The sequence below is a fragment of the Mustela lutreola genome, chromosome 7, assembly GCF_030435805.1.
Source record: "Mustela lutreola isolate mMusLut2 chromosome 7, mMusLut2.pri, whole genome shotgun sequence".
Lineage (NCBI taxonomy): Eukaryota > Metazoa > Chordata > Mammalia > Carnivora > Mustelidae > Mustela > Mustela lutreola.
Genome location: NC_081296.1, coordinates 3,760,807 through 3,787,780, shown reverse-complemented (window position 1 = coordinate 3,787,780; position 26,974 = coordinate 3,760,807). Strand labels below are relative to the sequence as shown.

Genomic DNA, 26,974 nt, shown 5'->3' with positions numbered 1-26,974 from the left:
CGCTGGGAAGACTCAGCGAGATGGCGAGCACAAGGCCAGTCCATGCCCCACAGCCCCGGCCGTCGGCCCTTCCTGAAAAAGTCACAGAACGCTCGGACTCCGCGAGCTTGGGGAGGAGCCATTCAGCGGGGTCCCCAGCCCCCACCAGGCACATGTTCTGCTGGGCGGGGGCAGTGGACAAGTCCTGGAAATGCCCAGGGCACGGTGGTAAGCGCCATGAGGACGGTTAGGCAGGGGGTGGTGAGGAGGCCGAGACGCCTGACCTGACCTGGATGACACAAGGGGTGACTCGCCACTCGTCACCACTCCCATGAAGACAGGCGCTGGGGGAGTCGGGCACTGGGCAGCGCTCAGAGCAGTTTCAGGGCAGGACTAAAGAGCAGCCAGAGGAACACCTCCCCCACCAGGTGTCAGATTTAAGGGTCTGCCAAAAACCTCTGCAGGAAAGGTAATATTCGAATGCTTTTAAAATGTCAAAAGCAACGTGAACATCCGTGATTGACAGCACGTGGGCATCTGCCATGCAGACCAGGTCAGTGTCACGGATCCCTCCAGTGGCCCCGGGCTCCCGAGGGCCGGGAGCGGCAGCCCCAAGGGCGGCGGGGGTGGCAGCCTGAAGAGACCGGCTGTCATCACAGGACACCACGGTGCCGCCCAGACCAACGCACCCTACAGGCATTCATCACAGCTCCTCAAGCGCATACCTGGGGAGCAGCCCCCCACCCTGTCCCCGACCTCCTGGAGCTCCTGACCCCGCTGGGACAGGACGCCCACAGCCGATAACCCGCAGGTCTCCAGCGACAGCCTCGCCCTCCTGCTTCAGACCCTGCGGCTGACCACCTGGAAGCCGACACCCTGGGGGTCACCCACTGCCACCTGGAACTCAACTGGACCAAACCGACCTCAGCAGCTTCCCGCCCCACCCCGGCCTCCTCAGCACCCCACCCGTTTTGCAAGCCGGAAACCCAGAGGTCACCCCTGACTCCCACTTACACAGGGTTACAGTCCCGTCCTGGTTAACCTCCTAATTACCTTCCAAGCGGTGGGAGCTCGTCCCCTTCCCTGCCAGCCTCCTGAGCCAACGTTCTCTCCAACCACAAAACTGCTGAGAACTCTGGGGCACCTCAGGGGCTCAGTCTGTGAAGCGTCTGCCTTCAGCTCAGGTCCTGATCTCCGCGTCCTGGGATCCAGCCCCGCATCGGGCTCTCTGCTCGGCGGGGAGCCTGCTTCCCCCTCTGTCTGCTGCTCCTCCACTTGTGCTCTCCCCCGCTCTCTCGCAAATAAATAAATACCTTATTTTTAAAAACTCCTTTGAGAATTTCCCCCCAAAACCCACGTAAGTTGTTTCTATCAGTCGCTATAATTTTAGTTACTGATTAGTGCATTGAAGACTAAAACTTCAGGGAAGTCTTTCAACATGATTTGTTAAATCCCTTTAAAAATACCAACACCACAGCCATCCCACGCCCGGGCGGGAGCGCAGAGAGCAGTAAGCAGGTTCTCGAAGATAAACCACACCCGCGTTCCCAGCAGCCGGCAGGAGTCTGCGGCCGCGCGCCCGTCGGTGGATGTACACACGCATGCTCTATGTGCAAGACAGCCTCGAAAGGCAAGCGTGGGGTGGGGTCCCCGACGGACCAGGTCAGCCACGCACCGCTGGCAGCATCAAAGGCAGGGAGACGGCGGGGGTGAGACAGGACAGGCGTTCGTTGCGCGGAGCCAGGCCCGGGAAGCCCTCGGACCAGCGCCCCAAGGGTGGAAAACAGCTCCAGGCCTACAGGAGGAGGTCGTGGGCAGGTAGGCGGTGAAGGTCAGGTCTGTCACTGTCCCGGGGTCAGTCACGGGGTCTCACGGGCTCGGGGCCGTCCTGGCTGCTCGAGGGGGCGGTTTCTGTTCCCACCACAGGATGCTCTGGTCCTTTCCCTGAGTTAAGAAATAAGCCAGAAAGAGGAACATAACCGGCAAACACAGACCAAGCTCAGAATGGAGGCGGCTGAGGTCCTCGCTCAGAAGGACCCCGGACACCTGCTGCAAACAGGGATGCCCGTGAGATGAGCCGGTCACAGAAGGACAGATGCTGTTGGATGTCTCTCATGAGGCACCGGGGTCCCAGGCTCACAGAGACAGAGAGTCCATGGTGGGGCCGGGGGGCCAGGGGCTGGGGGCTGGGGGCTGGGGGGCTGCTGTGTGGTGGGGACAGAGCCTCGGCTTCCCAGGGTGAGGAGAGTCCAGGGGTCGGGGACGGTGGCACTCGGTCTGCATGTGTCTCCTACCGCTGGGCTCCCGGGGGTCAGGACGGTAAGGTCGGTGTTGTGTGTGTTTTACCGCAATCTGTAGGATTCCACTAAATAACAAGAAACCGTGATGGATTTACGCGTTAAAGCAGAAACAACGCACCCAAAAGACAGTCACTCATCTGTCGGACGTGAGCCGGTTTCATCCCTTCCCAAGAACGTCACCTTCTGTTTTTGCCCTGAAACAACAGAAATGTGTTTGCCCACAGTTACGGGGACATCAAGTCCCACCCAAAGTCTCGGTGTCTGTCCGCAGGGTCGCTGTGCCCCGGGGGCTCGGGGGACGGTCCGCTCTCGCCCCCCGGCGGCTGCCCGCACCCTCTCCCCTGGGCCCCGTGCTGCCCCGTGTTCACGGCTGCAGCTCAGACACACAGACCAGGTGCCTCCCTCGGCGCCCCTCTCAGAGGAGTTCGGCTAAGTGAGCTCCGGCTGCTGGGCCGAGCCAGACCGTCTCCCGAAACCAAGACCCTTAGCTGAACCCCATCTACAAAGAACCTCTTCCCGACAAAGACCATATGCCCTCGCTCACACGTGGAGTTGAAGACAAGAGACACACGACCAATAAGGGCAGGGGGGGAGAGGAGAGAGGGAGGCAAACCAAGAGACGGCGAACTGCAGAGAACCGCTGAGGGATGGTGGAGGGAGGCGGCGGGGGATGGGCTGGGGGGGATGGGCATCCACGAGGGCACCTGCTGTCACTGGCCCTGGGCTTTGCAGGCAGGTGACGAACCACTGAGTTCCGCTCCAGAAACCAGTACTGCACGGTACGTCCACCAAGGAAGATGCAAACCAAACTTCATTTATTTTTTTTTTAAAGATTTTATTTATTTATTTGACAGAGATCACAAGTAGGGAGAGAGGCAGGCAGAGAGAGAGGAAGGGAAGCAGGCTCCCCGCTGAGCAGAGAGCCCGATGCGGGACTCGATCCCAGGACCCTGAGATCATGACCTGAGCCGAAGGCAGCGGCTTAACCCACTGAGCCACCCAGGCGCCCCTCATTTATTTATTTACTTGAAAAGATTTGCATTTGGTCGTTTGAGAGAGAGAGAGCATGAGCAGGGGAGGGGGCGAGACAGGTTCTCTGCTGAGCGGGGAGCCCAACCCGGGGCTCGATCCCCGGATCCCCGGGATCGGGACCTGAGCCGAAGGCGGACGCTTGCTCCGCAGAGCCCCCAGGCATCCTAAATAAAGACTTAAAGAAAAACAAACACAAAGGAATTTCCCTGCAAGTGACACTGACAGGCTCTAGGGACCAGGGCCTGATATCTTTTGGGGACTCTCATCCCGCACCCCTCCATTTCTGTCTCTAACTTCCGGAACAATCAAGTGGCTTTGATGAGACAGTCCTCTTAGTAAATGGAGACACGATTCAGCGGGATCACATTTTATGAGCTCCAGGCCGAGCAAAGGTCTCAACTACGTTGTGTAAAGTAGATGGTTCTTGGTGCTCAGGGGTTCGCGTCACCGAGCATGTCTGTTTTGCTAACCCAGAGGTGTCATGATAGCCTAAATCACACGATTCCACTGCGTGTAACTTGGAGTTGAAGCTGCGACATCGCTGAGACACGAGCCTGATCTTCGCATCCCCATCACCGTTTCTGTCAGACGACAGGACACTCGGGAAGGTTTAACAGAAGCTCACATTTTCAACCAGCTCAACGGACCACAAGCGACAGACAGAGCCGGTTCTGACCCCCGCTTTGCCACTGGCCAGCTGCGTCCCTGTGGGGGACAGATTCGGGGGCTCTGGGACCCACAGCCCACCCCACCCTGGAGTTCCCGAGAGGGCCAGGGTGAGGGTGAACCAGCGCGGAATGGGCGCCTGTGAGTGGGCAGTGGGTTTTCAATCTGACGACTCCACAAGCCCACACATGCAACACGTACACACGTAGCCCGGCACGAAGCACCAACCCGAGGGGTGTGAGCCCCGCTTCCTTCTGTCCCTGACTCTGTGTCCTGAAAATCACCCCAACTGCATCCTGGGATTTGACGCCTGAGGCCCCTCGGGGTCAGGGAAGAGACGCCAGCCGGACTGTGATGGAAACCTTGGCAGAGACCAGGCCCTCCATCGGGCACCTGCTGGTCAGCAGAGCTCTGTGCCGTGTTCAGGGCGTGCAGGCTGGCCGGGGGATAGGGGAAGGTGTCCTCGAACTGCACCGGGGACAGACTGCACGTGGACGACCAGGCTTCCCTCAAGGGGAACAGACCACCTGTGGGGTGAGGGTCTGGGGACACGGCTTCCTCACCACTCTCTCCCGTGGGCTCGCCATCTAGTCCCTAGACAAGAACGTCACCCGTGAACAGGCTGAAAGTTCCAGACCAGCAGGACAGGGGGCGTCTGTGGGATGAACACGCCGCTGGTCCCTTGTCCAGAGAAACGGGTGCCAGCCCTAAACCGCACGTCCTTCCCTGCCGCTGACTTCCTGGCCCTCCCTCCTGCCACAGCCCCCATCCTGCTGGAGAGTGGGGACATGTGCCCCACGCAGGAGTCTCCGCAGAAACCCTAAATGTTCACATTTGCTCAGTTGACTTCTGTGTTTCAACAGATGTAAAAACCCTGTGTTTTAATGAAAAAAAATCACTGGATTTAAAAGAAAAATTCAGTGAGAGGAAAAATGGCATCCCTTTACGTGTTTGCAATTCTCTTTCATGTCTGGCTGAAACAGAAACATCGCTTTTCCGAATCTGCCTCTGCATTCAATCTGCCGCATGTGATGTGGACGCCGGGGGCACCCTGCAGTGCACGCGTGAGACGTCACAGTGGAAAGGCACACGGGATGTTAGTGCTACCGATGTGGGAACAGAGGCAGAAGGAAAATGATGAAATCTGCTGCCTACCTACAGCCCATCGACAAGTCCTTGAAACGGGCAGAGTGACATTCCTCTAGGGACTCAGCTGCCTCGATGTTGACACTTGGCTGAGGGCCACAGGCAAGCCTAGCTCCACCCCTGGGATCCCGTAAGTCTCCGTGAACATAGAAGATTCCTTTGGAAACTTCCTTTATGTCTACCCCTCCCCGATACATGTTGGCAATCACCCCCCAAGCATATGACCCCCGATATGCATCTGAGAGGTCTCATGACTTTTTGGGGGTTTTTTTGTTTTGTTTTTTAAGATTTTATTTACTTATTTGATCACAAGAGATCACAAGCGGGCAGAGAGGCAGGCAGAGGGGGTGCGGGGGGGAGCAGGCTCCCCGCTGAGCAGAGAGCCCGATGCCGGACTCGGTTCTAGGACCCTGAGATCATGACCCGAGCGGAAAGCAGAGGCTTTAACCCACTGAGCCCCCCAGGCGCCCCATGACTGAGTTTTTACTGAACAGTAATATACGACCTTTTCCCAACAACAGCTAGCCCCTCAAGGCCCTGGAAACCTTGATTCCAAAATCCCTTAGAGACCTACGCTCTCTCTAACCCCAACTTGAAAGTACGTAAGAGCCCAGTGCTTTCTGCCCCCGGGTCCTGCCCCTGTGCTTTATTTTTTTTTTTTTAATTTTTTGCCCCTGTGCTTTCATAAAACCACCTTTTTGCACCAAAGACATCTCAAGAATTCTTTCTCGGCCGTGGGCTTGGAACCCTAACGTTCTTTCCTACAGCATCACTATGAAGACTGCTTTTGCTCCCATCACCCAGTTGTTGGTACGTCCTTGTCCTCCCCACTGACCTGGGAACTGACAAGGCTGAACACAGTCATCGCCACCCGCCAGCACCCGGCCCAGTGGAGCAGCTGGAGGAGTGAACTAGACGTGTGCCACTCAGAATGGGGCCCCCAAGCCGGCAGCTTCGGTACTGCCAGGGACTCGGTCACAAACGCAGGATCCCAGGCCCTCCCCCAGGCCTCCCGGCTCAGAATCTGCATTTTAATAACACCCCGGGATGTATGTGTACCTCCAGCTGATCTATCTCAGGACACTGGACCAGAGAGTAACACCGAAGCCTTGCCAAGCAAATGTCATTCCTGCCCCAGCTATGACCTCGTCACCCCCGATCCCACACGCGCCCCCCAGGACCGCACAGCCGGCTGGCATCAGTCACAGTTCCCGCATCGGGAACACGGATCCTGCTCCAAAGAAGACGGACAGCAGCCAACAGGCACGTGAGAACACGTTGACAACATTAATCACAAAGAAAATGCAAACATCACAGACACAACGAGACTGCGCTTCACACCACGGAGACAGTCCAGAAATCCTGGGGCCCCGCAAGAGAAAGGGTGTCCCGTGCCCTCTGCCAGGCACCGAGAAGGGATGCAGCCTCCAGGGGAAACAGTCCAGCAGACGCTCAGGGAGTTAACACAGGGTTCCCACGGGATCTGGGGGTGCCCCAGCCAGGGGTCTCCCCCCGACGTTCACAGCAGCTGCGTCCATAACCACCAGAAGGCAGAAACAGCCCGAGTATCCACCAGCAGAGGAATGAGCACACAAGATGGGGTCCACCCATACTGCGACTGTTACTCAGCCTCAAACAGGAAATAGGGCGCCCGGCGGGCTCAGATGGCAGAGCGTGGGGCTCTGGGTTTCAGCTCAGGGCAGGATCTCAGGGTGGCGAGGTCGAGGCCCATGTCGGGCTCCCGGCTCAGTGGGGAGCCTGCTTCTCCTCCTCCCTCTGCACCCCATCCCCTGCACCACTTGCGAACGCGCTCGCTCGCTCGCTCGCTCTCTCTCGGAAGACTCAAATTAAACATAGGGATACATGCTATAATTTGGATGAACTTCAAAAATATGAAACTAAGAAGACACAAAACGTCCCCTGGTATACGATTCCCTTTATGCAAAATGTCCAGAACAGGCAAATCCCCAGAGACGGGGAGCAGCTCAGTGGCCACGGGGGAGGAAGGAGCAGTGGTTCCCTCACCGGGACGAAGGCGTTCTGAAGCCGGACGGAGCCGGGGTTGCGCAACGCCGTGAACGGGCCAAGTGCCCCTGAACTACACACCTCAAATGCTTTGTTTCATTTTATTTGAATTTCGGCTCAAAAAAATGAGAGTGAGACAGGGCACCTGGCCGGCTCGGTCCAGAGAGCAGCCGGCTCTCGGGGTCACCAGTTCAAGCCCCACGCTGGGCGTGTAGCCTATTAACAAATAGAGAGAGCGAGACCGAACGCCCGAGTCCGTCGGGAAGCCCCCCCGCTGCGATCGAAATGCTTCAGGCCGGTTAGCGGCGGGCCGCCGAGGGGACACGGAGCCGGGGGTCGTGGGCTCCCTGGGTGGAGGAGGGAAGACACTAGAGAGGGGGTCTAGTCAGAGAGCTTCTCGCGGGAAGTATCTCCAACGGGGCCTTCCAGGGGAGGGAACTCAAGGGGTCTGGCTGGGGGGGTGGTGTCAGAGGAGGAAGGGTCCGAGTGATGGCTGGAGGGCCCCGGGGACTGGGCAGGTGCTGGGGGGGTGGGTGCCGGGGGTCACCCGGACGCAACAAGCAGGGCCGCCGTCTCGCCCCATGGGTCCCCTTCCTCGGCAGCCCCGCGTGTGCCCTCGCGCACCTGCAAGCCCGCGCTTCCTGTGCAGTCGTGGCCCACACTCGGGCCCAGTGACTCATGCCAGAAGCAGGCAAGGCCGCCTCTCGCTGCCGGGAAGGGAGGGCAGGAATGTTCTGCTCACCCGGCCGGGGCCCGGCCGACCCGTGGGTCCTCTCCTGGGCCTGCGGCCTCTGCCAGCCCCACCTGCCGCTCCCTCTCCCTCTGTCTGTCCACTGAGCCTCAAGCCCAACCACAAACCCATACGCCCATTCTCATTCCTCCTGTGGGGACTGCAAGCCCCCAGGGGGTGAGCCCAGCACCTCCAGCCTCCCTCATCTGGGACCAACGGCCCTTTTAGTGTCACCTTTAATGCCCCAGCCTGTCACCGCCAGACTCAGGATATGATGTCAGGTCTAGCTGCTGTGGCTGCATTTACATTGTACTTGCTGTATGCCAGGCCCTGAGCTCAGGCTCTAGGACCTGGCATTTTTACCACAGAGGGCAAGATACAGGAAACCTGACTTTCAAAATCTTTAACCACCAGTACAGCATGGGCACTGACCCCTCGGACCAACAGCCTCGGGGACAAGCTGCCCGAAAATCAACCAGCTCTGCAAGATGCTCTCCAGAACAGTAAGGGAGAAAGCAGAACCGTGTGTGGTGCAGACTATTAATTCAGGGGTCCTGGAAAAGAACACTTCTGTACAGGAGGAAGGACAACACAGGAGCACAGAGAGGGAGCTGGGGGTTGTGCCTGACAAGGAGCTCACCTATGGTGTGCAGTGGTGGAGACATTACAAACAGAATAGGGACGTATCACAAGAGGTCTTAAGTGATAGGCAAAGGAGTGTACACAGTGAGAGTATGTGGACAAGAGACTGAAGGAGGCTCTGTAGGAGAAACGGCTGGAGGCAGACACACTCCGGGCTCCAGCTGTTGAGCTCCTGCCTCCCCCAGATGCAAGAGGAAAGCCAACCGAGCAGAGGTAAGCTCTCACTCCACATAAGTGTGGGAGATTGTAGAAAAGTCCAGAAACTGCTGCTCCCTCCCAGGGCAGGACTAGGGTGAACAAAGTGAGACATACCCCTTGGGTGCAAAATGGAAGGGAGTGCCAAAAAAACAGAGTAGTCAAGATAAATTATACTTGAGTGCAATATTTTTAAGAATAAAAAATGAATGCAGAAAATCTATGAAAAATGAAGTATCACTAATAACTAAAACAACGATGAGATCTAACCCTTCCTTCCACAGCGTAACCCACTGCTTCACCCCTGTCCTGGCCTTGATGAGACGCGGCTTCTGGAGTTTTCTGCAAGCCTGCACACTTCTCCTGGCTGTGGCTGCGGCATCTCCGGGGCCTAGCCAAGAGTGCGCGCTGACGTCTCAGCACAGAAACAGTGACGTCTCTTACAGTCAGAGGACATTTCCCGGACCCATAGCACAGGAAATAACCAAGAGGACTAAGCAGAGTGTCTCCTGATGGAGAATGGAAGGCGCAAGAGGTCTGCGCTCCTGGTGAATCTCCTGATGTGGACGAACACTCCTCCTATATCCTTTTCCTTTTGCACTCAGCAGGCCTTTGGGTCACTCACCTGTGGATCTGCCCGTCCATCCATCCAACCACCATCCATCCACCATCCACCATCCACCATCCAACCACCATCCATCCACCATCCACCATCCACCATCCAACCACCATCCATCCACCATCCACCATCCACCATTCAACCACCATCCATCCACCATCCACCATCCATCCATCCAACCACCATCCATCCACCATCCACCATCCACCATCCATCCATCCAACCACCATCCATCCACCATCCACCATCCACCATCCAACCACCATCCATCCACCATCCACCATCCACCATCCAACCACCATCCATCCACCATCCACCATCCATCCATCCAACCACCATCCATCCACCATCCACCATCCACCATCCAACCACCATCCATCCACCATCCACCATCCACCATCCAACCACCATCCATCCACCATCCACCATCCATCCATCCAACCACCATCCATCCACCATCCACCATCCACCATCCAACCACCATCCATCCACCATCCACCATCCACCATCCACCATCCAACCACCCACCCCTTCCTTACCATCCAGCCATGTATCCTTCCATCCATCCGTCCATCCAAATGTCCATCCATCCATGCATCTTTCCGCCCATCCAGCCAGCCAGCCGTGCATCCGTCCATCTGTCCGTCCATCTGTCCATCCGTCCATCTTCCTTCCTTCCATCCAGGCATCCATGAATCCTTCCATCCAGCCAGCAGTGGCCCCTTCTACGCACTCAGCCGTCATACACGCACCTCTACAGTCACCCACCCAAGCACTCAGCCAACCAGCCCTCTGTCTTTCTACTGCACAAAATCAGCACATGGCTGTGGGGGGAGCTCCAGCACTGCCAGCGCACCTACTGAACTCCACGCCTCACCTTCTTTATCTGGGAAGTGGGTACATGTACATCCGACAAACGTCACGGGGTTGCCGTGAGCGTGGGACAACAGGACCTGTGTCAGCGGCAGCTGTGTGATCATATTGTTAACACAGTTTCTACTCTTACAAGATGCCAGAGGCGGGGCACAGAGATTTATCTGGGGAGGGCCCCGCATATCTGCTGAGAGGTTGACTTGGACAGGTGATCTGGAAAACCGGTTAAACCTGTAGCTAACAGCTGGGGCTGAGCAGCAGATTCGAGCTAAAGAAAAGGGATAAACAGAGGTGGGGCCCGCAGGCAGCAATCCCAGGAACAGGAGGTAGGAGGCTTGAGGCGGCAGGTGGTCACCCCAGAATGGGGAAGTTGTGGTTTGGTTGGACACCTGGCCCTGCTGGCGCCTGCGGGGAGTGCAGACCTGGATGGTCAGGAAAGCAGGCCTGGGGTTCTCTGTCGCCCACCTGCCCCCACGGGGCCCAATGCCTACCTCTGAGGAGCAGGACTCTGGATTCAGCTGGCCAGCAGTTCAAACCCCAGCTCCGTCCTTAGTTGTGTGGCCTTAGGCAAGTTGCCTATGTGCCTCAGTCATTTCATCTGTAGAATGGGGACACATAGTGAGCACCGAGAAAAGTCTGCTCACCTCAAGCAGCTGGCACTGGGTCTGCCACGTCCACGAAGGCAGTAATGACTCCTGAGTGCGGAGGGTGCAAGCTGCTCCCCTTCTCCTAGCCTCCTAGGCCCCAGAAGTGCGAACACGTCCCAGCCTCCTTGCCCGTCACCCGCGGCGTTGGTGTCGCCCTGCTGCGCACCAATTACCTCAACCTTAGGGGCTTAACACGACACGAATACACGTCCTCACAGCTCGGACGGTCAGAAGTCCTCGAGGCTTCGGCGGGCTCCTCCACTCCCGCCTCACACAGCCAGGTTCACGGGGTCAGCCACACTGTCCGCTTCAGGGGGGTTGTGGGAACGAGTCGGCTCCCCAGCTGACTCAGGTTGGTGGCAGAGGTGTCAGCAGGTGGGACTGAGGTCCCGGCTTCCCCGCGGGCCGCCGGCTGGGGCCGTTCTATTTCCGGAGGGCCGCCCATGTGCCTTGGCCCTTGACCCCTTCGAAGCCAGCGATGGCAGGCAAAGCCCTTCTCGGGATTCAGGCTCCTGGCCCTCCTCTGGCTCATCTCGCTGACTCTCCCGCCTTCCTCTTTGGCTTTGAAGGATCCACGTGACGGAACTGGAGGCCTCCGACCACCCAAGACCACCAGTTAAAGCCAGCTGACCCAAAACCCAATTTCCCTTGCAAAGTCCCTTCCCGGCAGTGCCCGGACTGTGCTGAATTGATAGCCCAGGACAGAACCTTCCGGCTTCCACCCACCACCCCGGCCCAGCAGGGCTGTGTCTCCAGCGCCAGTCTTCAGCCTCACCTCTGTGGGAGCACAGAGCCCCAGAACTACGGAGAAGCCCTCACCCCCGTGGGCACAAGACTGAGTCCAGGTTTCGGGTACGTCACTGCTGTGGTGCGAACCACAGCTTAGGTCCCACAGCAAATCTGCAGTAGGGCGAGAGCCGAATGCAAGTCTCCAGCTGACCAAGCCAGTGCCCACCACACCGCAGCTTAGACCCTCTGGAGTGACCCACACAAGAGGGTCATGGGGGACCCAGCACAGGGGCAAGCCTGGGGTCAGAGACTATGCTCTCTCTGCAAAGACAGTCTCTGAGCATGGACTGCTGGTTCTCCAGCGGGGTCAGTGCCCAAGGGCTGCACGGAGAGATCACCCGGAGGCCCTTTAAGTGAGCATTCCTGGGCCCTATCCTCCAGTCAGATCCCAGGAGAGAGCCTGGAGAACCTGCTCCCCAGGGGCCTCAGAGGCAGGGCAGGAAAGAAAACCTCTGTTGGAGGGTGGGGGGAGGGGCGGAGAATGGAGACAGGACAAGTGGCCCCAAGGGCTCCAACCACCTCACCAAAATGCCTCTGGCTGCAGAAAAGCAGAAAGATCACACCTGGCTCAGCCCGTCTGCACACTTACTAGGGAAGTTAAGCTTATTGGAAAATATTGGGGTTCAGAGCCCATGGCCAAGAAAGAATTCTTGAGACGTCTTTGGTGCGAAAAGCAGGTTTTGTGAAAGTGCAGGGGCAGGACCTGTGGGCAGAAAGAGCTGCGTGGGGTCTTGAGGAGTGGCCTATTATACACTTTCAATTTGGGAGGGGTTAGGGACCATGTATATCACTAAGGATTTTGGAAGCAAGGTTTCCAGGACCATCAGGAGGCCAGCTATTGTCAGAAAAGGTCATTTATTACTGTCTAGTGAAAGCCCAGTCATGGGACCCTGCAGATGTGTATCAGGGCCATATGCTTAGGGGATGATTGGTAACATATATCTTGGAGGGTTGAGATAGAGGAAGTTTCGAATAGAATCTCTCTGTTTAAAGTAGACTCACAGGCCCCTGTGGGGTCGTGATAATGTTAAGCTAAGATTGCCTTTTGCCCTTAGCAGAGTGTCTATGTGAGGCCGCCGGCTCCCAGAGGGAGCCCCCTGCTTGTTTCCAGCATCAGTTACCATGGCCTCTGGAGCCTCAGTTTCCTCATCTGCAAAATGGGAGTGGGGGTGAGGGGTCAGCCACCTGCGCTCTGCTGGGTGAGGATGTCGGTGAACATCCCGGCCCTGGGTGTTGATCTGAACAGCCCACCCCCTCCACCCCCCAACCCTTAGCCAGAAGGGTTGGTTCCTCCTTCTCTGCTTCTGTCACACGCAAACTCGTACATGGTCTTCCTCCTTTCTGCAGATTTGCCCAACAGCCCCGAAGCCGATCATAGGACTTTCTCATCAGAAAGACGAAGATGCCTGTTGCGGCTCAGGGGGCTCAGGGGGCGCTTCACCAAAAAACCGGCCGTCTCCTTCCTCTACCTCTAAGTTCATTCCAAGGCACAAGGGACAACAGGAACGTGCTTAAGGAGGACCAGAGATGGGGGCTGGGGGCGTGGGCGGAAGCAGGCAGGGAGAGGGGGGCTCCGGGGGTTGGAGCGGGAAGGGAGAGGGCGACACCGGGGACGGGGGCCAGGGTGGGCCGGGAGAGCGAGGTCAGGCCGTGACCGCCCCCGCAGCACCCGGGCCCGCCCGCGGCGCGCTTTTCTGGCACCGCAGCAGGAGCAGGCGGCGGAGCGCAGGTGTGGCCCCGCGCGCAGGTGTGTCCGGGAGCCCCGCCCCGCCCCGGAGCCCCGCCCTACCCCGGAGCCCCGCCCCGCCGCGGAGCCCCGCCGCCCCCGGAGTTCCGTCCCCGCCCCCGCAGCCGCGGAGCCCCGCCCCCCGGCGCCCCGGCCCGCCCCCGCCGCCGCCTTGGCCTGGTTCCCCGCGCTCGCAGCCAGTCCGCGGGCCGAGCCGCCAGGATGTGGTTCTTGTTGCTGCTGCTGTGGTTGGCCGAGGGGCTCCAGGGACCCCCGGTCAGCTACGCCACCGACGTCTACGCGAGCTCCTTAGGTACGGGGAGGGGGCGCCGCGGGAAAAGAGCCTCGCCGGGCGGCTCGGTCCTTGGAGGACTGCGGGGTGGGGGTCACCCGGCTGCGCGCAGCGGGGCAGGGCCTTTCCGCGGCCCCACGACAGGGGCCTCCGCGCGTGGGGACCCGGGAGGGTGAGCCGCCTCACAGGAGGGGTCGGGAGGAGAGGGAGGTGTCCGTCCGCGTCTTGCATGACCCGAGGAAGGGGGGGTTGGGAGCGGGGGAGGTGAAGGGGTCCGGGGTCCCACCGGCCTGCGGCTGCAGGGCCTGGAATGCCAGAGAAGCCCGCAGACCCCGCGGAGTCCTCGCGCAGCCTGGGGACATAGAGGGCTTTGATGACCCCTGCCAGGGTGAGCAGGGGCTTTCCGGGCTTTTGGGCAGGTCCCTGGGGATCCCCATGGGCGCCGCCAGAGTTTTTCTGTGAAATGGGTTGTCTGGACTGTTGCAGGAGCCACATCTGTTCTGAGGGCGTTTTCCCAAGTGCCCCTGGGTGAGTTCAGACACCAGGAGTCCCCTCGGGCCACGTGCGCCCTGGTCCAGCTGTCCCTGCACCCCTTCCCCTGCTGGGCTTTAGGCACCCCCCCCAGCCTAGAGGCTCTTCCTGTGGGTCTTCCTCCTTCCCAGCTGCTACCCACCTTTGGCCCCCACCCGCAGGCTCTGAGCTCACAAGACCACCGCCCTACTCACCCTGGGCACCGACAAGGCTTGTCAGAGAACAGCCTGTGGACAGGACGGAGGTCACTGAGGTTCAGAATCCCCTCCCCCCTACTCACTGGTACAAGAAAGCTGCCCAGTCTTGCAGACCTGAGGGGCAGGAGGCGGGCAGCTCCAGGCCGGCCCCAACCTAAGGGAAGCCCAGTGCCCCGGCTTCACCCCGGGTGTGTCGGCGCCAAAGGCATCCTGACTCCAGAGCAGGGCTCCCGAACCTTCTCTGGCTGGGCCATGGTCAGCATTGTCCACCTTCTGGGCCCGACGGGGTGCATAGCAGCTCCCCACCTGCACACTGAGAGCAGCCACAAAGAGTGCAAACCAGGGTGCGAGGCCGTTTCCGCAAAACCTGTATTTGTGGACCCTGATATTTCAATGCAGGTTGTTCTCCGGTTTTACCAACTGTTCCATGTTTTCCTCCATCTTTGGAAAGTATAAAGAAAACCATTTTTCAGCTTCCTGACGTTTGCCGACCCCGTTCTCCGCGCTGCCGACCCAGCCCCCAGACCAGGCATCCACAAATATCCTCCTTCCAGAAGTTCCTGTGGATTTGGTGGGTCTGTCTGAGGCCGGGGCCCTGGGCCACCAGCAGATCCTTCTGGTCCCCAGGAGCATCTCCGGCTCTTCCTTCCACTGACCTCCTGGGAATGGGAAATAGTCCAGACTTGTCATCTGCTTGTGGCTTTTGAAATATCCCAGAGGTGAAGGCTGGCCAGTTGCCTGAAATCTCGCTGGGTTGAGGTCTGTTCTCCTCTGCAGCCACCGGCCGCGGCAGGGCCCGGTAACCGGGGTTGGGGACCCGAGGATCTCCGGAGGATCGTACTCTGGGTAGGGCCTTTGTTTCCCGGGGTGAACGGATGCAGCTTGGTTCCCAGGATGGATGTGTGACCCGCAAAGGGAAATCAGGGTGTTGAGTGCATGAACTCCAGCCTGGGGAGCAGGGGGAGCCCCTGGGGAAACACAGAGAGACTCCAAGTGACTGTGGACACAGAGAGGGGATTCGTGTCCAGCCCCTTCACAAACATCCTCTGCTAAACCCGCTCTGTGCCTCTCTTTCCTCCTAAATCTGAGCGTGGTTCTGAGCACATCAGAGGTGGCAAGAAAGACAGACGGTGATAGTCTTTGAAACTGTGATCAGTTCTTCAAGGAAACTGAGAATGAGGGAGAGGACCTCCCCGAGGGATCAGCTGATGGGGTTTCAGGGCGTCATGTGCTCGAGGCGTAGGAATTGAGAAACCTTGCTCTAAAAATCACCTCCTGTTCCCGGAAGCAATAAGTAATTAGGGATCTGCTTATCTAGCAGGATTTCTGAGTCCTTTGATCTGCCAAAAAACAAAGACTGAGGCGCCTGGTGGCTCCGTGAAGCATCTGCCTTCGGCTCAGGTCATGATGCCGGGGTCCTGGGACGGGGCTCCCTGCTCAGCGGGGAGCCTGCTTCTCCCGCTGACCCTCCCCTCCCCCTCACTTATGCGCGCACGCTCGTGTGTGCTGTCTCTCTCTCAAATCTTAAAAAAAAAAAAAAAAAAAAAAAAGCAAAGACCAGAATTAATGCTGACCCATTAAAAAAATAGGAAATATTCACCCATGAATCTGTATGTCCGTGAAGGTTTAGTCATAAAGCATGTTGACCTTATTAAAAGATGCATTGTTTTCTTCTTTTAAAGATTTATTTCTTTATTTTAGAAAGTGAGTATGGGGGGGATAGGGGAGAGCCAGAGGCAAAGGGAGAGAGAAACTCCCAAGCCGACTCCACCCTGAGCAGGAGGCTGACCTCAACTCCGTGACCTTGACATCGGGACCTGAGCCGGAAAGGTGTCAGATACTCGGCAGACAGAGCCCCCAGGCCCCAGGGATGTGTTCCCAGTACAAGTTTCCTTTTTATGTTAGACCATTACTTTTCATAACGTAGAATATATTGAAATACTTTAATCAGCCGGGTTGGTTCACGGTGGGTATTCAGTTCAGGACGAATTCATACAATGTTCAGAGATGCGTGACTCGCAGGAAGTAAGAATAATTTCTGTGTCTACTTTTTGCCTCTGTGTTTGTGTGAAAGGGTAGTTGGGCGGCAGGTGTGAACGCACGCTCCCTGATGTCCCTGTTCCTGACGGTGGGTGTCGGACCAGGGGCCCGGGCTCCCCTAGGCTGGCTTCAAGAGGAGGATGTGGCCGTCTTATTTTAAAGTGACAGTGTTTAGGGGGCATGTGCCAGGCTCAGTCAACGTGCGATGCTTAATCTTAGGATTGTGAGATCAAGCCCCACAGTGGGCGTGGAGCCTACTTTAAAAATTTTTTTTGAATTTTTAATTAAAATGACAGTATTCCTGTAAACTGGAGTACATTCTTTGTGGCCGTGGAAATTGAGCGTGAAGTTTTAGATAAGTCAGAACTACACAGGGCAGGTAACCAGGGGCCCATCCACAAGCGGCCGGCCAGCCCGCTGCTGCGACCCGTCTCTCTGCTGGGACAGAGGGCCCCGACACCGGACACCGGGAAGCCTAAGAACTTCTTATCTGTCCCTCGGGGTTTAGGTTTTTAAACTGACTTTGTACTGAAATAGATCGTACAGAAAGCTACCCGGTGGTTGAATACACACGCCAGTGAATTTCAGCTGTCCTGGCGCCGTCGTGGTAGACAGGGCAGCGGTAGACAAAGATGCGGGGCGCTGGGGGCCCCCGGCCTGCTGTCCGTAGTCATCTTCGCTCCCGCCGCCCCCGCGGGACGGCCGGGCCCCCCTGCATTCTACACCGTTTTCAGTGCCTTCTGCGTCGCCCCGTTTCCTGAGATGCAAATCGGCTCCAAGGTGCCTGCTTGGCGGAAGGTCCCATTTCGTGGCCAGGCGCCCTGGCCTCATTTCGTTCTTCTTTTCTCTCTTTTCCACAGAGAAAGTCCACTTTAAGTCGTGGATGGCGCAGGTCAGTGCTCCGCTTCCTCCTGACGCTTTTCATGCCCCGTTGCGCACGTCGGACCCGACTGGGCCGGATTGGAGATGGGGTGGGGGGCGGGGAGGCTTTTCCCACCACACGGCTCTGGGGCTTTGGGGACCGGGAATTGGCCTGAGCGGGCAGAGTCCGGTTGGGTCGGCGCCCTCCGCACCGTTGTCCCTGGTGATGGAGCCAGCTGGCAGCCTTCCCGGCCTGGGATCCGCGTCCATACTTTGTATTCAGGGACACCGCATGCTGGCGCGGAATTAGCTGGAGGACACGGGTGCTTTCGCGAAAGGGGGTTTCGCCCAAGAGGGGAGCCACGCCCCGACGCGGCCTGCCCTTGGCATATGTCTCTCCACCAGGGGCTGTGGGACCGCCGGGCGACCGCGGGCACCTGCGTGCGTGGTGTCGTGCTGTCGTGGTGTCGGCTGCCCGCGGGTCCCCGGAGGCGGGCGTGGGCTTTGTAACCGCCTGACTTCCGCAGCCGAGACCCGCCACCGTGTCCTACGTCCTGACGCGGCTTGGGCTCCAGAACCGGGCCCAGAAGGAGCGCCTCCGTCCCTGCTCTTAGAGAACGCCCTGTCTCCCGGTGAGCTGGACCTTGCTTCCGCGACTTACCGCCGCTGTGTTCTGTTTTAGCACCAAAAGAAATACAGCTCAGAGGAGTCCCAGCACAGGCTGCAGACCTTTGTCGGCAACTGGAGGAGGATAAGGGCCCACAACGCTGGGAACCACACGTTCAAAAGTACCGTGGGCTTGCCCTTCCTCCGGGCTCCTCGAGGCCGCGTCTCAGAGCGGGAAGGACACCAGCCGTGACTGCGGGCGCGCCAGGGACTTAGGGTGGAGGGGCGGTCGGAGCCCCGGCCCGAGGCCGGCCCGAGCTGACCTCGCCTCTGGCCCCGCTGCTCTCCTCTGAGGCTCAGCGTAGCTGGTAGGGCTCTGGGCGGTGGCGGAGTTCACAGGACACCCCGGACCAGCCCCGCCGTGTGTCCTTCTGAAGCCCAGAGAGCGCTGGCCTTGGCGCACTCGTTAAATTCCGCGTAAGACTGTGAGGGGGCCGGGGCCGCAGCCAGGAGTAGGACACAGGTCGGCCTGGGGGTTCTGGGTTTTCCCTGTTTCTTCAGGGCGGACTCACTGAGCGCCTCTTTTCCTCTTTTGGTTTTTTTGTTTTTCCTTCTCTTTTTCAGTGGGGCTGAACCAGTTTTCGGACCTGAGCTTTGCGGAAATAAAAAGCAAGTACCTTTGGTCGGAGCCTCAGGTAGGTATCATTTGCTGTGAGCAAATCTGGCTCTTTCCACCCGGACCTTTGGGACAAGTGCAGAGTCCGCCCGGCTTCAGGGGGGCCCGGGTTCTTGGGGGGCCAGAGTCCTCAGTCCATGCCCCTGGCCTCAGCCACGGGTGCCCCGAACTTAGGGTGGCCAAGAAAATACAGATGCACAATTAAAACAATTTCCAAAACAGAAGTGGATTTCAGGTGAACGACAGGTAGCCTTTTCGGGTAGATCCACCGTAAATACTGTGCGGGGAGTAGTCCTGCTGCAGTCACCCGCTGTTTGTGTGACGTTAAAATCGAGCGGGTGAATGTGTTCTGACTTGTCAAGTCTGGCCCCCGGCCCTCAGCCCCGAGCGGGGCTCCCAGAGCTTCTGACCCGGCAGGTGGGGGCTCAGTGGTTCTTAGAGCCACGGGCTCTCCGAAGCTCTCATGATGGCTCTGTTGTAGTTGCACACTTTTCTGTCAAAACAGTTTTCGTTCCCCTGAAATTGTATTCGGTCCTTCCAGAACTGCTCTGCCACCAGAGGTAACTACCTTCGGGGGAGGGGTCCCTACCCGTCCTCCGTGGACTGGAGAAAGAAAGGAAAGTTCGTGTCGCCAGTGAAAAACCAGGTAAGGGCAGCCACCCTAGTCCTTCCCCGTAAAATAGCCGCGTTCGCAGACCACGCGGCGGGAGGCGAGGCCCGGAAGACCCCCGACTGCCTTCCCTCCGGCTGCCGCTGCCTCGGCAAGGTGGGAGGTTTCCCCCCCATGCTCTGGGGGAAGAGACCCCCATATTGGAGTACAGCTCACCCGCACCCCCGTGCTCGCCGTTCCCACTGGCCCCCGGTCTCAGGGTCACCCGAAATGACCTCCTCCCAGTGCCCGTCAGAGATGGGGCCCCAGGCCCCTCCCCGTGGCTTCCCCCCGGAGGGTGGCCGGCGTTCAGTGAGCAGAGACGCCCGCCGTTGAGATGCGCTATGGCCGCCGGGAACAGCGTGTGTCCCGTGTTCGGCACCCACAAACTGCAGACCAGGCGGCTGGCTCTGCTCTCGGTCTGAGCGCCCCCAGCTGCCCCCTGCCCACTGAGTCCCTCCCCTAGAAGGCAGAGGGCAGCGGCCTTCTCCAGAACACCTCCATGCTCTCACCCCCAGAAAATGCGAGGTGAGGGTTAACCCTCCTTCCCACTGAGAGTCTCCCCGAGAAGCGTGTTCTCCTTGACCTTGACCTTCAAGCCGGGGCACAGTGTCCTGTCCTCCCAGGCTCGGGGTTTCCCGGAGCCCGCGAGAGAGCTGGACGCTTACACCAGCGCCGGAGCCACCGTGAATGTCCCCTGCCAACGTCGGGGCGGGACAGAGCCACCCTCTCCCCCTGTTCCCCAGCCATAGTTTTTAGACCATTTAAGAATCTCAGGACAGTTTTTTTTGGGGGGGGGGGGTTGTTTAAGATATTATTTATTTGGGAGAGAGGGAGAATCCCAAGCAGACTCCTGCTGAGTGGGGAGCCTGACCGGGGCTCGATCTCACGACCCTGAGATCATGACGTGAGCTGAAGTCAGGAGTCAGCCATTTAACCGACCAAGTTCCCCAGCGCCCCAGGGATCCTGCGACACTTTAAAGCAGTGGGTTTTCAGTGAGGATGCCTGAACCTGCTCACTGCTGGGCAGGGAGGCGGGGATGTCCGTCAGGAATGTTCCCAGGGGCCACCCAGGGGCAGGGGCTGCACAGAGGCCCGTGGGGCATCTCGCCGTGGCCACCGTCAGGGGCACACAGAGCAGCAGGACCCTCTGTCAGCCTGGCGGGCCCTCGGGGACTTCTCATGTCACGGAGCAAAGGAGGGTGAGGCATGGCCCAGCGTCCAGCAGACAGGACACAGGGGACTCCAGCGGGGGACTCTGCTCCCGGTCCAGTGCCAGGCACTCGGCCTGCTCTGCCTCCTTCGGCCGGGCCAGGCCCACGGCTTGACCTCTCAAGACCGTGGCACAGGGCTGTCCCCGTACTGACGAAGAGACCAGGAGGAGGCCAGTAGGCTGAGAACACGGACCTCCTGAGGGCAGGGAAGGGTGGTGGTGATGGGGATTCGGGAGGCAGAACGAGCAGGAGAAGGAACAGATGAGTGGGTGGGACCGCATCTGGGCCTCGAATGGCCCTGGGAGGCAGGCACGCGGCCCCGCTCTCCAGATGCTCTCCAGATGCTGTTGCAGAGGGTGGAGGCCGGAGGGGACCCCCTGGCTTGCACAGCTGGCACGTGGCAGAGCAGTGACCGGAACCGGGCAGGTGGGCTCCAGAGCCTGGCCCTGGACGGCGGCGGGAGGAGGGCGGGCCCGGCGGAGGCAGGTGTCGGGCTCGAGGAGGTGCGGGTGGAGTGAGGTTGGTATAGGGGCGGTGGCAGAGACGGCTCTGGAAACGGGACTCGATGAGTGAGTCCTTCCGAGAAACCTTGGGGAGAAGAGGAGCCGACGTCACGTTCAAACACAGAGGGAAAGCGGGCAGCCCCCGGGATGGGCGCTGGGCTTGGTCCGCGGGGGGCCGGGACGGGGTGGGCGCTGGTGAAGCAGGTCACCTCCACCATAACACGGAGGGCCCTGGCCGCACAGGCCCACGTGTGGACGGGAGCCTGGGGCTCTCCCGGGCCTGCGTCCAGGTGTCCCCGCGACCAACCCAACCCTGACCCTGGCCTCTCTAGGGCGGCTGCGGCAGCTGCTGGACCTTCTCCACCACGGGGGCCCTGGAGTCCGCCATCGCCATCCAGACTGGGAAGCTGCTGTCTCTGGTAAGCAGTCTGGCACCGGGGTCACCTGCTGCGGTCGCTGCTCTGGCCCCCGCCTGACAGGGCCAGGTGGGCCCTCGGGCTCCTTCAGGGCTTCAGGCAGGGAGGCCGTTTCGGCAGAATCAGGCACCCCTGCCTCGTGGCTGTGAAACCGAACGCACGCTTTCCTGCAAAGAGACAAGGCCGTTGAGGGGGCAGCCCAGGGCTCACTCCCGGGGGGTCCAGCCGGTCTGCGTTGGGCCCCTGGGGCCTTGACAGAGCAGAGCCCGGCAGTCAGGCCTCTAGGAGCTGTGCCCTGCCCCCGCTGCCCTGAGAGAGGGCAGCTGTGTGTCCAGCTGCTGACCCCAGAGCAAGGGAAGGTGGTGGGCGAGGGCCGCTGGGGGGGCGGGGAGCAGGAGACCTTGCTCCGCCTGTCTGCTGCCGCCCCCGCCGGCCTCCCCGGGCACGAGAGCCCCCACCTGTGCCCCGTGACTGGCAGCACTTGACACAGAGTCCGGCCGCGACCTCACCCACCACCAAGCCCCTCCCGCCACACGACGGCCGCGGCGGCGTCCTCGGGGCCCTGACCTCTGGGCGTCTTGACGCGGTGCTGTCAGGGCCGGGTACGTGCCGGCAGGGACGGCTCAGCGCCCGGTGCCCGAGCCCCCGTTCACGGCCTCCGTGCGCCCCTGCAGGCCGAGCAGCAGCTGGTGGACTGTGCCCAGGACTTCAACAATCATGGCTGCCAAGGGTACGTCCCTGAGAGGGGGGTGGCCGGAGCCCCTCTCCTGCCCACAGATCGCCCCCGTCCTGTCTAGCCACAGACCTGCCCCACCGCTGCCCCGTCCTGCTGCCCTAGAGCGGTCCCCTCACATGCCTGGGGTCTGCTGAGTGGCCCTGGGCAAGTCGTTCAGCCTTTTTGAGCCCCAAGAAATGACGGCATCGGCCCCGCAGGGTGGACGTGAGGGTCGGCAGGCAGGTCTGTCGAGGGCCTGCTGGGCGGGGCCCAGTGGTGGAGAATCCCCGTTGCTGGGCGGGTCCGTGCGGCCATCCGGAAACTCCAGTGTCTCTCCCGGGTCTGTGGGGTGCGGCCCCGGTCAAGACCTCCAGCCCCTGCAGCCGCCACGACCCGGGCCAGCACAGGGGGCGTGTCTCTGCTTCTTGCAGGGGCCTCCCCAGCCAGGCCTTCGAGTACATCCGCTACAACAAGGGCATCATGGGGGAAGACAGCTACCCCTACGAGGGCCAGGTAATCTGGGACAGCTGCGGCTTCACGGCCTCCGCCTGCGGGGCTGCCCGGCACCTTCCTCCTCGTCCCCGGGAGCGGCAGCGCGGCCCCTCCCACCAGGACCGTCCCCTAGTTCGCTCTTCGTCTCCTTGGCTCGCCGGAGCCCACCCCCACACCAGCCCCGCGGCCTCCCGTCCGCCTGTGGCTCCCGTTCTCTGGGTGCCCTCCTGCCGGTGCACCGAGCGACCAGCGTCCACCGCCCTCCCCATCCGTCAGCACTGCCCGTGCGGTCACTCTCATGCTGACCGCGCCTTCCAGCACCTGCACCCTCTCTGTCCCAGGCCTGTCCACGGCCCTGTCTCTCCCCCGCAAATCCACGCTTCCACCAGCATTTCCCCTTGCTAATGAGCCCCACCGGCCCCCACAGAACGTGCTGGCCACAGTCTGGGGTGGTCCAGACCCTCCCTTGAGTTCTGCCCGTCAGCCCTCAGAGACCCACACCTGCTCCTTCGGTCCATCCGTGACCCTGTCTCCTTCATCCCGCTCTCCCGGGGCCGCCACTTGGCCTCGCGGACCTCGCTCTGACCACTCACCTGCCTTGTGCGGCCCCCATAAATCCTGGGCTCCTGCGCAGCTGCTGGCTCACTCCCAGACACCAGGCCGTGCCTCTTGCCATCCCCACCGTCTCTCCTGTCTCGGGGGTACATCCTCTTGCCCCCGCGTACCTGCTCTGCACCTGCCTGGTATCTGCGCACGTCCGCGCCCCGAGACTAGTGCTCCCTTCGCCCACCGGGCAGGCTCCCGCCCACCTGCAGTTCTCACCGGTCCCCCAGGCTCCGCGAGCCCCCCTCCACGGGAGCCAGAGCCAGGCCATGTCACCCCTGTGAGCACCTTGAGAACAAGAATGACTCTGACCCCTTCTGAGTGACCCCATCACCTGGCCCCACACTCAGCGCTTCGGCTCCGCCGACATCACCCGAAGGCACGGGGTAGGCCCGAGGTCTCAGCCCGGGGTCAAGCCTCCCTGACTTGTGCCCCCTGGACAGGACGGTAACTGCAAGTTCCAGCCCAGCAAGGCCATCGCTTTCGTGAAGGACGTGGCCAACATCACCATCGTGAGTAACGCGCCTTCCGTGACGGGTCATGTGCTCCTGCGAGGAGCCCGGCGTCCACTGCTGTCGGAGGGCCAGTGGGCGCGGCAGGGCAGCCTGTCCCGGCGGCAGCTCGCCGGGACTGGAAGATCTTGGACGATCATGGGGTCCCGAGGCAGCAGACGGGAGGGACAGAGTGCAGGGCGAGCACCGGGCAGTCGGGCTCAGACCTGGGTCTGGGCAGGCTCCGGTCGGGTCCGTGTTCTCCCTTGTGAAACACAAGCAGCAGAGCCGCCCCGCGGGGGAGGGTGTGAACACGTGTGTGATGTCGGCGTGTGTGGAAGGGACTGAATGCAAACTCCTCGCATGTGAATGCGGGGTTACGCTGCAGTAACAAACAGCCCCGAGTGTGGCGTTCAGGCTCCCGCGTGCTGGGGCCGTCAGCAAGTGTGGCTGCGCTCCACGAGACTGGCTTCCGTCTAGGATGCCACCAGGGGGACAGATTGGTTGATTTTGCTGGCTCTGTGGGGGCAGGGGTGTTGGGGGCAGGGCAGGGGGGACCACAGGGGGCTCTGTGGGAGCAGGGGTGTCCCTGGGAAGAGAGGGCCTGCAGACCGGCACAGCAGGGGAGGTCACGGGGGGCCAGGTTTCGGAGGAGGGACCCGTAGCCACATAAGGAACCTGGAGGAGCCTGTCCACTCCACACTGCCCCGCACCCGCTCTGAGGAGGGGGCGGCTGCCCGGTGGACACAGCCCTCTCTCCCTTCCTTCTGGGCGCCCATCCCTGCCTCAGGGCAAAGGGCCATCCTTGGGGGCGGGGGCAGCAGTGGCAGGGGCAGCGGTGACGGGGCTATGTGTCGCAGAATGACGAGGAGGCCATGGTGGAAGCCGTGGCCCTGTACAACCCCGTGAGCTTCGCCTTCGAGGTTACCAGCGACTTCATGATGTACAAGAAAGGCATCTACTCCAGGTGAGTCAGGGTCCCTATAGCGACCCTGGGCTGGGCAGGGCTGGCCCCCCACACCCCTCGTGTTGACCCCACGGCCGCCTGGCCAGGCGAGGAGGGCGGGAGGACCCGGCCTGCAGGGCCGCGGCCACCTCAGTTGTGAGTAGCAGGTGGGTGGGCAGGAGGACGGAGGAGCCGCTCCCGCGGTCCGGGCTGGGGGCTTCCCCACCGCGGCTCTGGCATGGGCATGCCTCCCCCTCGCCCCCCGGGCACTCGCCTGTCCCGCATCATGAGTGCGGCCCCCAAGTCCCAGGCCTGTCCCACGGAGGGTCCTCCCCGTCCCATGCTGCCCGAGACCCGCCACCCGGAGGTGTGCGCTCACCCGCGTGTCCTTGTGCCGCCCCCGCCAGTGCGTGCTCCGTGCCAAGCTCTCCGGCTGTGCCGGCCTCTGCCGCCCCTGTGTCCCCCGCACCCCCGGGTCCAGGGTCAGCTGGGTGGGGGGCCCTGGCGATCGGGGCCTTCTTTCTCCGAGCCCATTTCCCAGGGAAACAGCCCCCACCCCCAATGGGTCACCACCGCCACACTGAGGGGCCCTCCCAGAGACCCCCATTCCTGCTGGGCAGACCCCCTCCTGGGGGCACCTCAGCCCTCGGTTGCGGCCCCACATGGGTGGCCTCCGCAGGCCACTCCCCACCAGACGCAGCTTCGTCCTCAGAGCCTGGGGGGGGGGGTGACCGGGGGAGGGGCCGAGCCCTCGGGGTGCAGCCTCCATCCTGTGTCTCCCACCCCCTCTACTCCCCGTTCCCAGCACTTCCTGTCATAAAACTCCGGATAAAGTAAACCACGCGGTCCTGGCTGTCGGGTACGGAGAGCAAAACGGGATACCCTACTGGATCGTGAAGAACTCTTGGGGTCCCCAGTGGGGGATGAACGGGTAAGCAGCTTCTGGGCCCCGCGCTCGGTGGGGGGGTTATCATCGCTCAGGTCTGGGGGCCTGGGGGTCCTCTCCCGCTTACACACATGGTGTCTGAGCCGGGGTTCAGCCGGGCCCCCCATGGAGCCCTGGGGGAGGAGCCCGAGGCTGAACCCCGACACCCCCGTGCCAGCCTCTCCTGTCCTGGGCCCCACATCCCAACGATACCGTGTCGGGAATGGGGTCTGTTGTCCCAGAAGGGTCAGTGGGCGGCTCAGCCCGAAGCCAGCCCTGCGGGACGGGGCGGGCAGCTGAGATCAAGCCACGTGCTTCCCGTGGACCCTGGGGCCAGGGGCTGGAACGGGGGACCCTGGTGCACACCCTCGAGGGGCTCCACCGCATGGGGCTGAGAGGGAGCCCCGGTAAATTGTGGGGACCGTGGGAGTGCACACAGTGTGGCAGCCAGAGCGGGGGAGGGAAAGCTGTTCCGAGTCAGGCCATCAGTTTCCTGGCCCTCAGCCCTGGAGTCAGGTCGGGGGGCAGCAGAGCCCGGCAGAGAGGACAGTGGGGACGGAGCCCGGCCAGGCCCCAGCTCGCTCTGCCCGCCCAGGTACTTCCTCATCGAGCGCGGAAAGAACATGTGCGGCCTGGCGGCCTGCGCCTCCTACCCCGTCCCCCTGGTGTGAGCGGCCGCCGGCTGGCGCGGGCGGAGCGGGGCCCACGGTGGAAGTCCTGCCCTGAAGGAAGGGGGACCCTCGCCCCCCTCGGGCCGGGGGCCGTGAGGAAATGAGGAAGAGGAGTCGTCCCCTCCCCCCAGCAACAAGCCTCCCCGTGGTGGCCGCCAGCTGTGCCTTAAACGTGCCTTTAACTCATCGAACCCACATGGCCGAGAATATTCCTGATTTCCCACAGGGGCCGCTTCTCCTGAGTAGAGAGCGCCCACGGCCATCGTTTCTGTGATCTTTATCCAATAAACACGTGGTAAACTCCTCCCCGGGCCAGGCCTGTGTGTGTGCTGGGCCTCTCAGGACTCGGGCCGGCCGGCCTGCAGGCCCCCGTCCCCTGGGAGGGCGGCGTCCAGGGGCTGCCTGGCGGGAAGGAGGGTGTGGGGGCAGGGGTCACTGTCCGCCAGAGACACCCGGGAGGAGGAGCAGGCGGGCGCCGACAGCTTGGCGGGTTGCGCCCCGGGGGGTGGGGGGGAGACGTGCCAGGCTCGACAGTCAGGATCCAGACCCAGACGTCAGCCTGGAAGCTTGGACTTGCCCGTGTGGCCTCCATCCCCACACACGGGCCCTCCGCCCAGGACTGCCCACCCCGTCCTCACCAACCCTCCCCTGAACGTGCCCGATGCCCCCCCCCCCCCCGCTCCCGCCACCCCTTCCCTCCTGGGAGCTCTGGGCGTCCATGCTGAAGGCGGCCCCGTGGCATCTGGGCTCCAGGAGCGGGGTCCACGGGCCAAACTG

The 26,974-nt window shown here is 61.0% G+C and overlaps 1 protein-coding gene and 2 long non-coding RNA genes across 3 annotated transcripts; 2 read left to right on the top strand and 1 right to left on the bottom strand.

Annotated features, from left to right (window-relative positions):
- Window positions 1–923: 923 nt before the first annotated feature.
- LOC131835488 (uncharacterized) lies at window positions 924–12,034 on the bottom strand. Its single transcript, XR_009355185.1, has 3 exons — window positions 10,699–12,034; window positions 2,398–2,473; window positions 924–1,923 (listed from the first exon to the last, which is right to left on the bottom strand). It is a non-coding gene; the product is annotated as an uncharacterized LOC131835488 (long non-coding RNA).
- Window positions 7,164–9,426, top strand: LOC131835487 (uncharacterized). The gene is made up of 3 exons (XR_009355184.1): window positions 7,164–7,446; window positions 8,293–8,733; window positions 9,000–9,426. It is a non-coding gene; the product is annotated as an uncharacterized LOC131835487 (long non-coding RNA).
- A 1,266-nt stretch (window positions 12,035–13,300) lies between the features above and the next one.
- On the top strand, window positions 13,301–26,501 carry CTSH (cathepsin H). Its single transcript, XM_059179801.1, has 12 exons — window positions 13,301–13,682; window positions 17,290–17,321; window positions 17,973–18,078; window positions 18,521–18,591; window positions 19,114–19,218; window positions 21,271–21,357; window positions 22,029–22,084; window positions 22,501–22,582; window positions 23,608–23,676; window positions 24,516–24,622; window positions 25,407–25,532; window positions 26,122–26,501. Exons 1-12 carry the CDS (start codon window positions 13,592–13,594, stop codon window positions 26,195–26,197), a joined length of 1,008 nt encoding a protein of 335 aa, XP_059035784.1. The 5' UTR covers window positions 13,301–13,591; the 3' UTR covers window positions 26,198–26,501.
- The last annotated feature ends 473 nt before the right edge of the window (window positions 26,502–26,974 follow it).